The sequence below is a fragment of the Lepidochelys kempii genome, chromosome 21 (genome assembly GCF_965140265.1).
Source record: "Lepidochelys kempii isolate rLepKem1 chromosome 21, rLepKem1.hap2, whole genome shotgun sequence".
Taxonomy (NCBI): Eukaryota; Metazoa; Chordata; order Testudines; family Cheloniidae; genus Lepidochelys; species Lepidochelys kempii.
This window is the reverse complement of record NC_133276.1, coordinates 1,486,033-1,498,999: the sequence shown is the minus strand read 5'-3', so window position 1 is coordinate 1,498,999 and position 12,967 is coordinate 1,486,033. Positions and strand designations below refer to the sequence as shown.

Genomic DNA, 12,967 nt, shown 5'->3' with positions numbered 1-12,967 from the left:
AAGTGTCTTCTGTTTATACGGACGTGTGTGTGTGTGTGTGTTTCTTAAGAACCAAGCCTTATCTAATCTGATCAAACATCTTTATAACACTAGGCATTATGAGATTATTATACCATCAATGAGTTCACATATTCTTAAAATTTTCCACTGTTGATGACCCTTCTCCAACCAATATACATTTTAGAATGTTTATGATAACTCTATAGTCAAACTTACTTCACCGGGGTGATCTGAGTCTCCTATTTTATTATTAACTTTTGTTATTAATCAATGTAAATTAACTATAATGTTATACCCATTAGGCGTGCTGTATCCACATACACTATCCTGGGTGCTGCCCAGCCCAGCTTCCATTCCATATATTCCTTTTGTCATTATAACCACATGGATAGAATATCCATTATTATTGTAATATTACATATACTAATTTTGTTGTTCTGGATCTGGACAGTTTATTCTGCTCTCATAATCTGTCCTTTTGTCTTGACAATGTATCTTTTTGAGCTGTTCAGGTTCTCTATGATGTCACTGATTCCCAGTGATTTCTGGGAAAGCCTTTGATCCCATTCAGATTGTTCTGGAACTGATTTAACCATTTCCATTTTTGTAAGTATCTGTTCCCCTTTTTTTGGATCTGAGTTAGACACATCAGTCCTTCCATTTAAAGGACAGTCTAAATGAGAACCCTCATTTGTATTGTACATTGTTCTATCTAAGAAGTGTAGTCACCTGGTATAGTTCTCTTTGCTTTCTAAAGGTTGAGGTTACCAGATCTGGGAAAATTTGTACGGGCTGGTTAAGAATCATCAGTGGGTCAGCTCTCTCCCTCATTGCCCTGAGAATTTTATCCTTGTTGTGGTAGTGGTAGAGAGAAGACAATCACGTTTTTTAATCTGGAACCTGCTGGAGGCCTGGGGGAAAGGGATCTGTGAGCTCTCCAAATATGAATGTGATAAATATTGCCCAGTTTTAATATGTCATGGAAACTATTGTCCGTGTGCCCAACAGATTTTTCCCTTCAGTCTCCTCTGGAATATATTCAATCCTTATGTAATTCTTGTATTCTGTTTTCCATGTCCTCCAGCTTTAATTCTGTGTTTTCCTCTTTTTTCCAGTTGTTTCAATTTTTTCAGTTAGATTAATAATGCTGTCCAATTGGTCATTTAATCCTGCTTCTACATCTAATATTTTCCCATTAATTTCATTTTTGTATTTTTATTGTAAGCCTGGAACTCTTCTCTCCTCTCCTCTCCTTATTCATCTTTTTGATTTCTTACAGCAGGTCCTTTAGGTCAGCCTCAGTGACTGGTGCATCTCCACCTGCCTCCGTTAATTTGTTTGTTGCCAGGAAAATTACTGTTTTGTTTTTGGGTGGGGAGGGGAAGAGATCTTTATTGGAGGATTTCTTTCTTTTCCCAAACATCTAGATTTTCTCTTTTCTTCTTGCTTGTTGTGCCTCTTTCAAGATGACTGCTACCGCACTCCCCCTCTGTTTGTCTGAGCTTTCCAAAATGGCCATTGCTATATTTCCTCCCCCAGCCACAATAGTACAATTTTATTTTATTTCTTTACATTTTGTTGTACTCACCCACTGTCTCTGTACAGGATGTTGAGGATCCAGTTCAACATCTCCAAGCTCGGAGTCATTTTAGTAAAAAGAAAAGGAGGAATTGTGGCACCTTAGAGACTAACCAATTTATTTGAGCATAAGCTTTTGTGAGCTACAGCTCACTTCATCGGATGCATTTTAGTATGTTCTTTAGGCTGATTGCCCTGGATTCTGTTGCTGTTTTTTCTCCCAGAGCCTGGTACCTGCCAGCTCTCTTCAGCCTTCTTTTATTTTTCTTCTCAAAACTGGCTCCACAGGTGTGGTGATTCATATTTAAAGCACAGAACTGTGGATTCACGTTGGCTTGGTTCTTTTTATTCTTCTTAAATTGGTTTCATTTATTCCCCCTTTCTTGCAGAGAGCTGGATTAACCCAGCAACCCTGTATTCTTCCCCCACCCCCCGGTTTTGTTTCTTGAGGCTGCAGCTTTGCAGGGGTGACTGGAACTGTGATGCTTTGCATTATGTACCTTTCTTTTCTGTGTCCTCCCGTTAGAACACAACTGGTTAACTGATTCCTGCATACATGACATAATGTGGAATTTATGGCAAATGAGATAAATGTTTTCCCAATAGAATACTGGTAAAAAACAGACTTTAACAGATTTTGCTGTGGATGCTGAATTTTTCTTCCCATTCAACACCACGTTTCATTTAGCAGGAGGTCCAGTTGTTCTCATTGTCTGGTGTGTGTTCTTTTGAAGACTATCAAAATTATTTGTGCTTAGATTTCAGAACCAAACACAAATTAAATTTAAACTTGAAGCTTGCAGTGAGTGCTTGGGCAGCATCAACTGGTGTCAGTGTTGATCTGAATTCCAAGGGAACAGAGAAGAGAAGCTTGTTCTGTTGGATTGCTAATGTGAGCTGCTCCTACAGCCTGCTGTATTAACAGTCACAACAGGAGGAAGTAGGGAGGTGGGTGATATTCCTTGCATCTGCAGCAGCACAGTGGAGGGGTAGATCTGGGTCCTGCAGCTTGCCCCACTTGCACTGATCCTCTCCTCTGCTCCATACCCTCCTGAATTAGTTTGGTGTACTCCAGGTTGGAGGAACACTACAGTAGGCTCTCTTAAGAGATTACCAGTATGGCTGCCAATTATTGCCACTTGTGATGGGAATGTTTGCTAAAATGGAGCTGAACAAAAAGCACATACAAGTCACAGCACACAGCAAGTCTTGTATGGCAGTGACTTATAGTCACTGTAACTTTGTCCATATTCATACCAGTGTATCCAAAGGGAAAGGGCTTGTTCCCTAGTGCAAATCCCTGGGATATTCAGTCCCAACCAAAGCAGAACATACAAGAGCAAGTTGCAACAGTTCCTACAGTGCTCTACCCCAATGGAAAAAGTCATGAAAGTGCTCAGTGATCTTTAACAGCAAAGAACTGTGATGATGTAAGACATTTCCTAGGGCAGGCATACTTTACGGTTGAGTAATTTATTAGATTTTCAAAATACAGACTGTACTCAGGGTACAGATGAGCAGAGATGGGTGCACTGTGGAGACTGTGGCTTGGTTCCCAGACTGTTGAAGTTTTGCATCACCAGCACAGTAATCTGCAGTGAGTTGACTGATGGAGGTAAAGGTCTGGTACCTGAATAGTTGCTCTGCAGAGCAGTTACTTGTTAAACCAGATATCTTCTTCCCTAGCTTCAGATACAGAAATGATACAGGCATACAAACTGGATAATTGCATTCAGTAAATCATAACCTTTCCAATGATATCTCTCACGGGACCAGTATAAGATTGGATCTTACCAGTATAAGATTGGATCAAAAGAGAGATAATTTGCTTCTTCCTTGCTTCATTGGAACAAAAATTTAGCAGGAAGTCAGTCATTTCATCTTCCAAGCACTGTTTACAAAATGTGTTGACATTGTCTGTTTAAGACTGGATACGCAGTGTGTTTAGCATTGGAAATCTGCTGCAGTGGGACTGATGGGTTACTTCTGGGTTCTGTTCTAATTCTGCCACTGCCTCATTGTGTGACCTCAATCAAGTCTCACAACCTCTGTGTTTCAGTATATCCAGAGAACTTTTTATAGATTGTAACTGACAGTTATGGCCATTTTCTGCAGTATCTTGGATAAGCCTTATTGAATTAAATTTAAGTATCTTAAAAGCTCATTGTGTTAAAAATGCAACTGTTTGTTTTAGAGTGGGATTGTATGTAATTTGTCTAGGAGACATGACTAATGTAAACCTTGGGAAGTGTTATGAGCTTTGAAGCATTCTTTTAAACAATGCTAGGACAAGTATTAACTTGTTAGTTGAGTAGGTTTCCTGGGGGAATGCAAATGCCCACTTCCACCCCGTTTGAAGCTTCTCCATGCGGAGGTGATCTTTGTCTACAAATGACCTATTTCCAGGGTCAAAAGACCCAAATTGCGTAAAGGAGTAACTCTCAGGTTCATGAGTGTTCTTGTTCTGAGCAAATGGAGTTATGAACTTGTGGACTGTTCATTGGCCAGAGCACTTGGAGTCAGGGAGATCTCGCGAGTAAGCTTATTTGCATGCTTGTAGGTTCTTTTATTGTTGTTAATGTTCTCTCTGTAATACATTTATTCTTAAGGCAAAAGCGTTTCCTTAGAAAGAGCTTTGTGGCAATTATGCTGTTTACTACCTCTAAGGAGAAAAGGAAAGCTGGTTGGCTTAGTCAGTATGACTTTGCGGGGGAATTTGCAGTGTAGCCATGGAGCTATGTAGCCCAGAAGTACCCAGGAGAGAGGGAGAGATGTGTCTGCTCAAGAGAGGCAACAGCTGTGGCGCTGAAACCCTAAGAATAGGTCCCTTGCAGGACCACAGAGGGGGAATTGAGGCGCAGTTGCCCTCAGCTGCAACTAACCATTTTTAAAATTGTATGAGAATACTGACCCATATCTCAGGGGGCATCGAGACTTCGAGGATAAAATCTTCGATGGCTTTTTTTAATGGTATTACTGTATACTTTATTTTTTATGCTATACCTTGTATAAAGATTCAATCACCTTTTTTTCTAGTTTGTTTTTTAAAGAAAGTAATTGGATTTAGATACTCCCTCTGCAGAAATATATGAGGAGTATAGGTAATGCAAGTAATAATGACTACCTAATGAAATAAAGCCTTTAAGGTAAAACATATGTCCTGCTCATAAAAACTGTGATTAAATGAGTGTCAAAACAGGTTAGATAAGTTTACTGTTTTCTGGCAAACCACAGTAGACAAAAACCACAGTATAGCAATTAGGCTAGGTGAAGAAGAGCCCATATTCAGCTCTGATGTTGGTCAACATGAATCAGTACATTTAAATAAAAAATCTATTCAATTGACTTCAGTGGGTAAGTACGTACTTGTTTAGTAAGTCCTAAAGGGCACATTCTGTCCCCTGATAAATGCATATGGGAACCGTTGGTGCATAATCAAAGACAATATGGACTGTAATTTATTAAAACTGAAAGCACATAAAGCCTAGGATTTTCAAAGGAGTCTGAGGGAGTTAGGTGCCCAAATCCCACTGAATTTGCATCCCTTATGCTTCTTTGAAAATCCAGACAAAATCTCATTTGTTTTTCATTTTTATGGTGTTTATTTACTACATTTCTTTCAGCTTTGGATAGATTAGACTGGTCTGACTTTCTAGGCTCCTGCACTAGTCAAACTCGAGCTTTGTGCATTCCAGTGCTACAGGGGAAAGTTGGCATTTAAAATATTTAAAATATTTGTTTTTTTCAGTGTAACATTTTCATGAGTAGTAAAATTTAGTTGTTTAATACGACTGCCCCTTATTTTTGGAACATCTGATTTTACAGTTTACATTACCTGGCAGTGTCTGCTTTAACATAATAGTGAAGTTCATAATTTTTCAACACGTAATTTATTATTACAGATTTTAATTAGGAAAAAAGTTTTGATTCTTTTCAGGAATACAATTAATGGAACGCGCCCCTGTGGCGGGTTGTCGCTCCCAGGGTACAGTCTGGAAGCAGGTGAAACTACTGGCTCCCCTAACCATTCAGCTGGGTCGTCCCTCTCACACTGCTCTGCTGGTGATTCAGCCAGCCTCTCCAGGCCTTGTCATCACCCAGCATGACAGCAGATTGCATCACACCCCCAACTGAGCTCCCTGAGTGCTGTACCTAAGCCCCTCAAGGACAGACAAAACAAAACAGCAAATTTCCTAGCTCCCCAGCCTTGCACCCTCGCTGGAGGATAAACTTAGTATTATACCATCTTGCACTGCACAGGGATCTGTACAGTGCAAGCTCATTAATACAGTTCGCTTTCCCGTTGATGTGCGAAAGATATGCACAACAAGCCTGTGTTAACCAAGCTGAGATTTTCCCAGACACTTCACTTAAAGACACACTGGTTAACATAAAACAAGTTTATTAACTACAAAAAGTTATTAAGTGATTATAATGACAGCAAGCAGATCAAACAGCAAACAGATTACCTAGCAAATAAATAAAAAACTGCAAACTAAGCCTGATATACTAGATAGGATTTGAATTAGCAATTTCTCACCCTGACTGATACAAGCAGTCCACCAAGTTTCCATACACAGGCTAGAAATCCCTTTAGCCTGTGACCAGCACTTACCCCAGTTCAGTCTTTGTTCCTCAGGTGTTTCCAGGTGTTCCCTTGTGTGGGGAGTGAGGCCCTGAGATGATGTCACTCCCCACCTTATATAGTTTTTCCATATGGCTGGAGCCCTTTTTTCAAAGCTAAGTTCCCAGCCTAGTTTGTGGAAAAATACAGGTACCAAAATGGAGTTCAGTGTCATGTGGCCTGGTCACATGCCCTTGCATGTCTTGCTGAGTCATAGCAGCCATTACTCATTGGCTGGCTGAAATGTTCACAGGAAGGCTAAGCTCTTCCATGGTCCATTGTCCTTGTTGATGAACCATTGTTGTACCTGAAAGACTAGTTGTGGGTCTTACCTAGAGTAAGCACATTTGAAATACAAATACATTGTCAATATTCATAACTTCAGATACAAAATTGATACATGTACAGAAATAGGATAATCATATTTGGCAAATCATAACTTTTCCAATGACACCTCATGTGACCCATCTTGTACAAAAAGATTCATAATTATGCCATAATCATATCATATCATATATATATATAATCATCACTGTGATGAATATGAGGTGCAGTGTCACACCTCCATTCCTCCCTCACTAGAATTACAGGAAGTATATTAATCAAGCACTCTTAATGAAATTATATACCCCATAACCATATTCCTCAAAATCTGAGTTCTGAGCTTTTTCATCTTTTCAAGAATTGCAATCTGCAACTGAAACAAGGGGAAGGCAGGTATGCAGTGCTGAGATTGCATATACATTTTTTCTAACTGTGTGGAGCGCTTAATGTTCACGTAGTTAATGGAGAACAAAATGGATGCCAATCTTCCGTCTTTATGAGCAGGTTTGAGCATGGGTTCAGCCTATCTAAAGACAAACAAACCTCCTGTACTTTCAAGAAGCCTTGAATGATGGCTTAGCCACTTTCTGTGATTTGATGATTGGAACTCTTCACTAATAACGTTGCATGTCACTTTAAAATGGAGCCAAGTCACAAATTTTGTAAAAGAGAATGGAATTTACTGAACAGCGTGTCTCTTTGCTGAAACACATTATTATTAAGGCTCCTGAAGAGCCAGAACATGATTCACTTTGCTTCTATCAGCATCTTACAGGCACTGAAAGCCTCAGTGGCTTTAAAAAGTAAATCAAAGTGTCTGGATAAAAAAGTCACTGTTATCCATATTGATTGTAATATTATCTTAGTGTTCATTGCTCCTTGGTGTTTATCTAAGATAAAGCAAAATAATATTTGAACTAAAACCACCTGTAGTTGATTTCCCCATGAAATTGGAATAAAGCTTTTTACCCTGAAATTCTAACGTGTTTGTATATTTTCAGTCACATTAACCAGAAAACCCAGTTTGAAAATCCAGTATTGGAAGCCAAGAGAAAAAAACAGCTAGGACAGACTGATGTTGGCCCTTCAAAACCAGGTACTTTCAGTAGCTGTTTTTCACTATTAGCTGCAGTATCTTTATGAATGAAGAGCAGTCTCAAAAAAGAAGTTTTCTGGGTATTTTATTTCAAGTAGATCTTCATTTTGTGTTTTTCCCATTAGGTTAAATGTTCAGTGTGATCCCAAATAAGTCATTTTTTCCTGACTTCTATTGAGATGAAAACTTGGACTAAATTAACGTGCTTTAGTTTATGGAGTATAGGGAGTCCAGAAGTTAAGTTGAAAAGAACAATTTTAATCAGCATTTTCACATTTCTGGCATTTTGAATGTTTATTTATGAAACCTTGAAAATGTTGCTTTAATTTAGTTTATTGTATTTAATTCTGTAGCTTTTTCAGAACAAGTTACTGGTTCTGTAGCAGACAGCAGTCAGCTTAGGTCAGCTTGTGTCTGTCACCATCATTAGTAAACTATGCACATATAGCCTTAACAGGCTGCAGTTGGTCAAAGCTCAACTAATGTCTGACTATTGCAAGTTGAGTATGCATCTTCATATCTGAGTGTGTATGTACTATTAATTCCTTAAGGCAATATTAGTGTTTCCTGTCCCCTGGCCAGACCATTTGTAGCCTCCCCCCCCCCCCCAAAGAAATTGTGGGGGGTTTGGAATGTTTTTTGCAGTTGAAACTGATCTAAGACCTTAAAGTTGCTTAAGCAGCTTAAACCATTCTAATGCTGGTAGTCATCAGCAGCTTGAACATTCCATTTGGTTAGCCAGCAAGGGAGTTGGGAGAGCCAGTCAGAGGGTGGGGGTGAAGCAGCCGCACTGCCCTGTTAGGCTTCTGGCTCTTACCAGTTTTGAATTGGGCCTTGTTAAGAGATTAGAGCACAGAATCAAGGGAACTGGGAATGGAGACATGATAGTTCTAGTTCCAGCTCTGCTGCTGCTCTGCTTTATGGCCTGGGAAAGTCTTTTCACCTGTCGGTTCCCTTAGCCCATCAGTTAAATGTGGATAATATCAGTGGCCTAGCGACCTATTTCACAGTGGTGTTGCAGGGATTAACTACCCTTTGTAAAGTGCTTTGTGCATGTAAAGCATTATAAAGCTGTTTTAATGCACTCTTGTGGTGTATATGCACACAACACATCTGAATGCATGCCTGAACACTTACTAAGGAATATGCATGCTCCAACACAGTTTTCAAATGCTCCTAACATTGTCAAATCAAAGCCAATTTTTTTCAAACTGAGTACAGACACTAACCCTCACAGTGGGTTATAACCATACCTACTTTCAACCTTTAGTCCTTTCAAAACTGTCATTTGATTTTTACAGTGAAAAGGTGCCTGTTTTCCACTCTTCCATAATTTCAGAAGTTGTTGTTGGTTTTGGTTAAATGTTCAAAAATTTCCTCTTGCCCCATCCTGTTTTGCAACCTTATGTGTATTCACAGTCATGTAAATTGAGTATTTTCAACCACCCTTTTTTCTTACCTTGTTAAACTATCTGGACTTACTTATGGGTCATTTCTTAGCAGAATTGCTGATGATGACAGATCATAGAATCATAGGACTGGAAGGGACCTTGAGAGATCATCTAGTCCAGTCCCCTGCCTCATGGCAGGACTAAGTATTATCTAGACCATTCCTGACAGGTGTTTGTCTAACCTGCTCTTAAAAAATCTCCAGTGATGGGGATTCCACAACCTCCCTAGGCAATTTATTCCGGTGCTTAACCATCCGGATAGTTAGGAAGTTTTTCCCAATGTCCAGCCTAAACTTCCGTTACTGGAATTTAAGCCCATTGCTTCTTGTCCTATTCTCAGAGGTTAAGAAAAACAATTTTTCTCCCTCCTCCTTGTAACAGCCTTTTACATACTTGAAAACTGTTATCATGTCCCCCCTCAGTCTTCTCTTATCCAGACTAAATGTGTTGACTTCTCTTTAGGTGCAGAACCAGAGAAGTCACTCTTCACCAGAGATCCAACCCAACTTACAGGAGCCCTCTTACGGACATCATTGAAGAAAAGCACTATGGGATTTGGTTTCACAATCATTGGTGGAGACAGACCTGATGAGTTCCTCCAGGTGAAGAATGTGCTGAAAGACGGACCTGCTGCGCAGGATGGGAAAATTGCACCAGGTGAAGTAGCATTTCTCCATTTCAAGCTTGGCCAAAAGAGAGGGAAGCAGTTGATGGGCCATGGGGAATTAGATGACTCCACCTGCAGACATTCTTTTTGAAACGTTCTTTTTACCTGAAGCTGTTGTTTATCAGAGTGGGGAAAATATTATGCAGTGTCTAAAACCCTCAATTAGAAAAGAAGTAATAAGTTAATACAAATCCATGTTTTGGAAATTTGTGAGAGTTCAGTGGTTCTGTCTATTGCAAATCTTGTGCTGCATGTTACAAAAGATTATTGTCAAGCTCCACCAATGGGCCACTTGAAGGATTCCTTGAACCTATCGTGTTCATTTTATTGTTTGTTTGTGTCAGTACTTCCTGTTTGGAGCTCCATTGTGCTGGGCAACACATGTAGAAAGTAGCAGTCCATTTCCCCCAAAGCTTATGATCTAATTTAAGATAAGACTCTACAAATGAATATAACAAACAGAGTAGAGGAGGGATAATTGGATAATAAATATTTATTACATTGTAGTCCTTAATGAGCTAGCTCAAGGTGATGTTAGTATGAATGTTAAACCTTGCTGCTTATGTGTGGTGTTGTCATGGCATAAATTATAATGTGAGTTATTTTTTACAGTATTTGTTTCGTGAGCTTAGTTTCCTCTGCCAATCGTGGTTAATTGTTCCTAATAAAATTGGAGCTGGTAGGCTGAGAATTTAAAAGGTTGAAATTATACTGTTCTACAATGTTTCTTTCTTTTGAGTCTTCTTAGCTTCCAGGGTTTTGATGCTGAGGCCGTGTGCAATGTAGTAATATTCCAAAGACAATTAGTTTTGTTAAAATAGTTACTGAATCTAGAGAAGTATGTAAAGAGATTTTCTCAAATAGTTTTAACATTATATTGGACTGGCTTCTTACGATGATTTGGCCTGTTTTGTATACTTCTCAGTCTAGTATGTATGTTGCCTAGTCACAGCTAAACTATTGTGATTCTGCCTCTAGTACAGTGATACTCAACTGAGTCTCGCAAGCTGCAATTGGCTCTTTGCAGCACATATTAAAACACACTGCTTTAATTATTAACCAATCAGAATGTTTTTACTATCTTATTAACTAATTGTAATTGATAAAATGCTTGGTCAGTCATTTTGCTCTGAGAATAAATATATATAATATATAAAAACTATGTATTTCCCCCATTATACTGTTTAAATATGAATCTATAGTACTATAGTAAATGAAATAATGAATTTACGCTACTGTGTTCTTGTGGTTAATGCTGATTGTTAATGTGGCTCCTAAACCCCTGAGGTGTGAGTATCACTGCTCTGGTATTTGGTATCAGTTAGATTTCTGTTAATGTAGGCCATGTACAGATTACATCGTACATGTTGATTTTTATAGACCACCACAGTCTTCTTTAGGATTCTTGGAAAGTCTAGCTTCCACATACGATAAAATTTATACGTTTTGTCTAGTGTACAGTTTTTACCATTTTAAACACATTTAGTCATATGGATACTTTCTTGAGTTTTCCGTTCTTTTCAACAAATGATTATTGCTACAAGATGAATAATTTGTGTGACTATTCCGTTGGTATCAGTATGTAATTTTGTTTTCTAACCTGGATTAGATTTCTTAATGATCTAGCTTGAAACTCATTTGCTTGCCAAGAGAGGCTTGAGGAACTCCAGTCACCAAGTAACTGGCCTTCCATTGGAGCAGTGAATTGTTTAGATTAGATTAGTTTAGTTGCTCCTGTGCTTTGTGACAAGAGGCAACCCAGTATTTCCATTTCTGTACAACTAGTGCCATGTTTCTTGCGCCATTGTGGTCCGTTTCCATGACAATGACATCTTTTCAATGGTTCTCTTATGTGTTATCTATTGTCCTCCTCTTTTCCTTCTTCCATCAAGTGGTATGCAGTCAAGGGCTTCCCTAAGAGTACAAAAAGAAAAGGAATACTTGTGGCACCTTAGAGACTAACAAATTTAATTGAGCATAAGCTTTCGTGAGCTACAGCTCACTTCATCTGATGCATCCGATGAAGTGAGCTGTAGCTCACGAAAGCTTATGCTCAATAAATTGGTTAGTCTCTAAGGTGCCACAAGTACTCCTTTTCTTTTTGCAAATACAGACTAACACGGCTGCTACTCTGAAACCTGTCATTATCTAAGAGTACAGGTTTTGACATCTGCACAACATGCCCAAACCACTTCACCATTCTTTCTTGAATCGTTGTCTCTACAATCTGTTAGCCAGTCCTTTGTAATCATCAGCCTTAGGGACTTTAGACCACCACAGACACCAAGTATTCTCTGTAAGCCTCTCTGATGGAATGTATTGTCTTGTATTCGCATTGTTTCCATAAGTGTAACTTTACATGGACAGATAGTTATCCTGACTCACAACCGCAGGCCCAGGCTCCTCATTCAGTATATTCAGAGCAACTCATACCATGTTCAGGGTACCTTTATCTGTCACTGGTGGAAGTGCCTGGTAGTTTTGGATTCCCCAGATTTGGGAGCAGTGGGCCATTTTGCTACACCCACCCCACTCATTCAGCCAACATCTGTCCAAACTGACCGTCGCAAGGGTGATAAGTTAAGGGCTAGTTTCAGAAGTTGCTGATGTGCCACTGCCAGCAGCTATGTTTGTATGCCAGATCCTTAGAATCATTCAAAATATTTCCTAAAATTAAAATATAAAAATAAAAATTAAACTTTATAATAATCCTTTGCACTCATGCCGCACCATTTCTGCAAGGATCTCCATGTGCTTTACAAATCCCCTGTTAAGTGGTTTTGTTCTCATCTTACATGTGGGTCACAGAGAGGTGGAGTCATATGGCCTAAGTCACCCATTGAGTCAGTGGCAGAGACAAGGATAGATTCCGTTCTAACGACTGAACCTCACAGCCCTTCTTAAACATGTGAAATAGATGGAAAGTGTGTTAAGGATGTGGAGGTTATCTTGCAGAGGGAGCAGAGCTTGGGAAGACATGCTGATACGCACAGAACAGTGGGTGCTCTCTTCTCTCACTCCTCCTTTCTGTGGCAACCTTGGTGTGAAAGGGAGGAAGAAATAAGGCAAAGGTAAAAGGAAATATAAAAAAAATACTTGTGAAAAAAAGTGTTAGAAACTTAGTGTGTTAGTGAGATGTTTAGTCCTGAGTATTTGAGATGTGTGTAAACTATACATCTTATCTTTCTGTATGGAGAAGACAGGAGAAGCAAGGACAGCAGGGACTG

At 39.2% G+C, this 12,967-nt stretch overlaps 1 protein-coding gene across 7 annotated transcripts in view; it reads left to right on the top strand.

The window, feature by feature from the left end:
* MAGI3 (membrane associated guanylate kinase, WW and PDZ domain containing 3) overlaps positions 1 to 12,967 on the top strand; it is a 211,945-nt gene that overhangs the window by 142,339 nt on the left and 56,639 nt on the right. For all 7 annotated transcript variants that reach the window (XM_073319477.1, XM_073319471.1, XM_073319470.1 and 4 more), the window contains 2 exons: positions 7,528 to 7,622; positions 9,536 to 9,730. In XM_073319477.1, the coding sequence (XP_073175578.1) occupies positions 7,528 to 7,622; positions 9,536 to 9,730 (290 nt within the window). The remainder of the gene's footprint in view (positions 1 to 7,527; positions 7,623 to 9,535; positions 9,731 to 12,967) is intronic.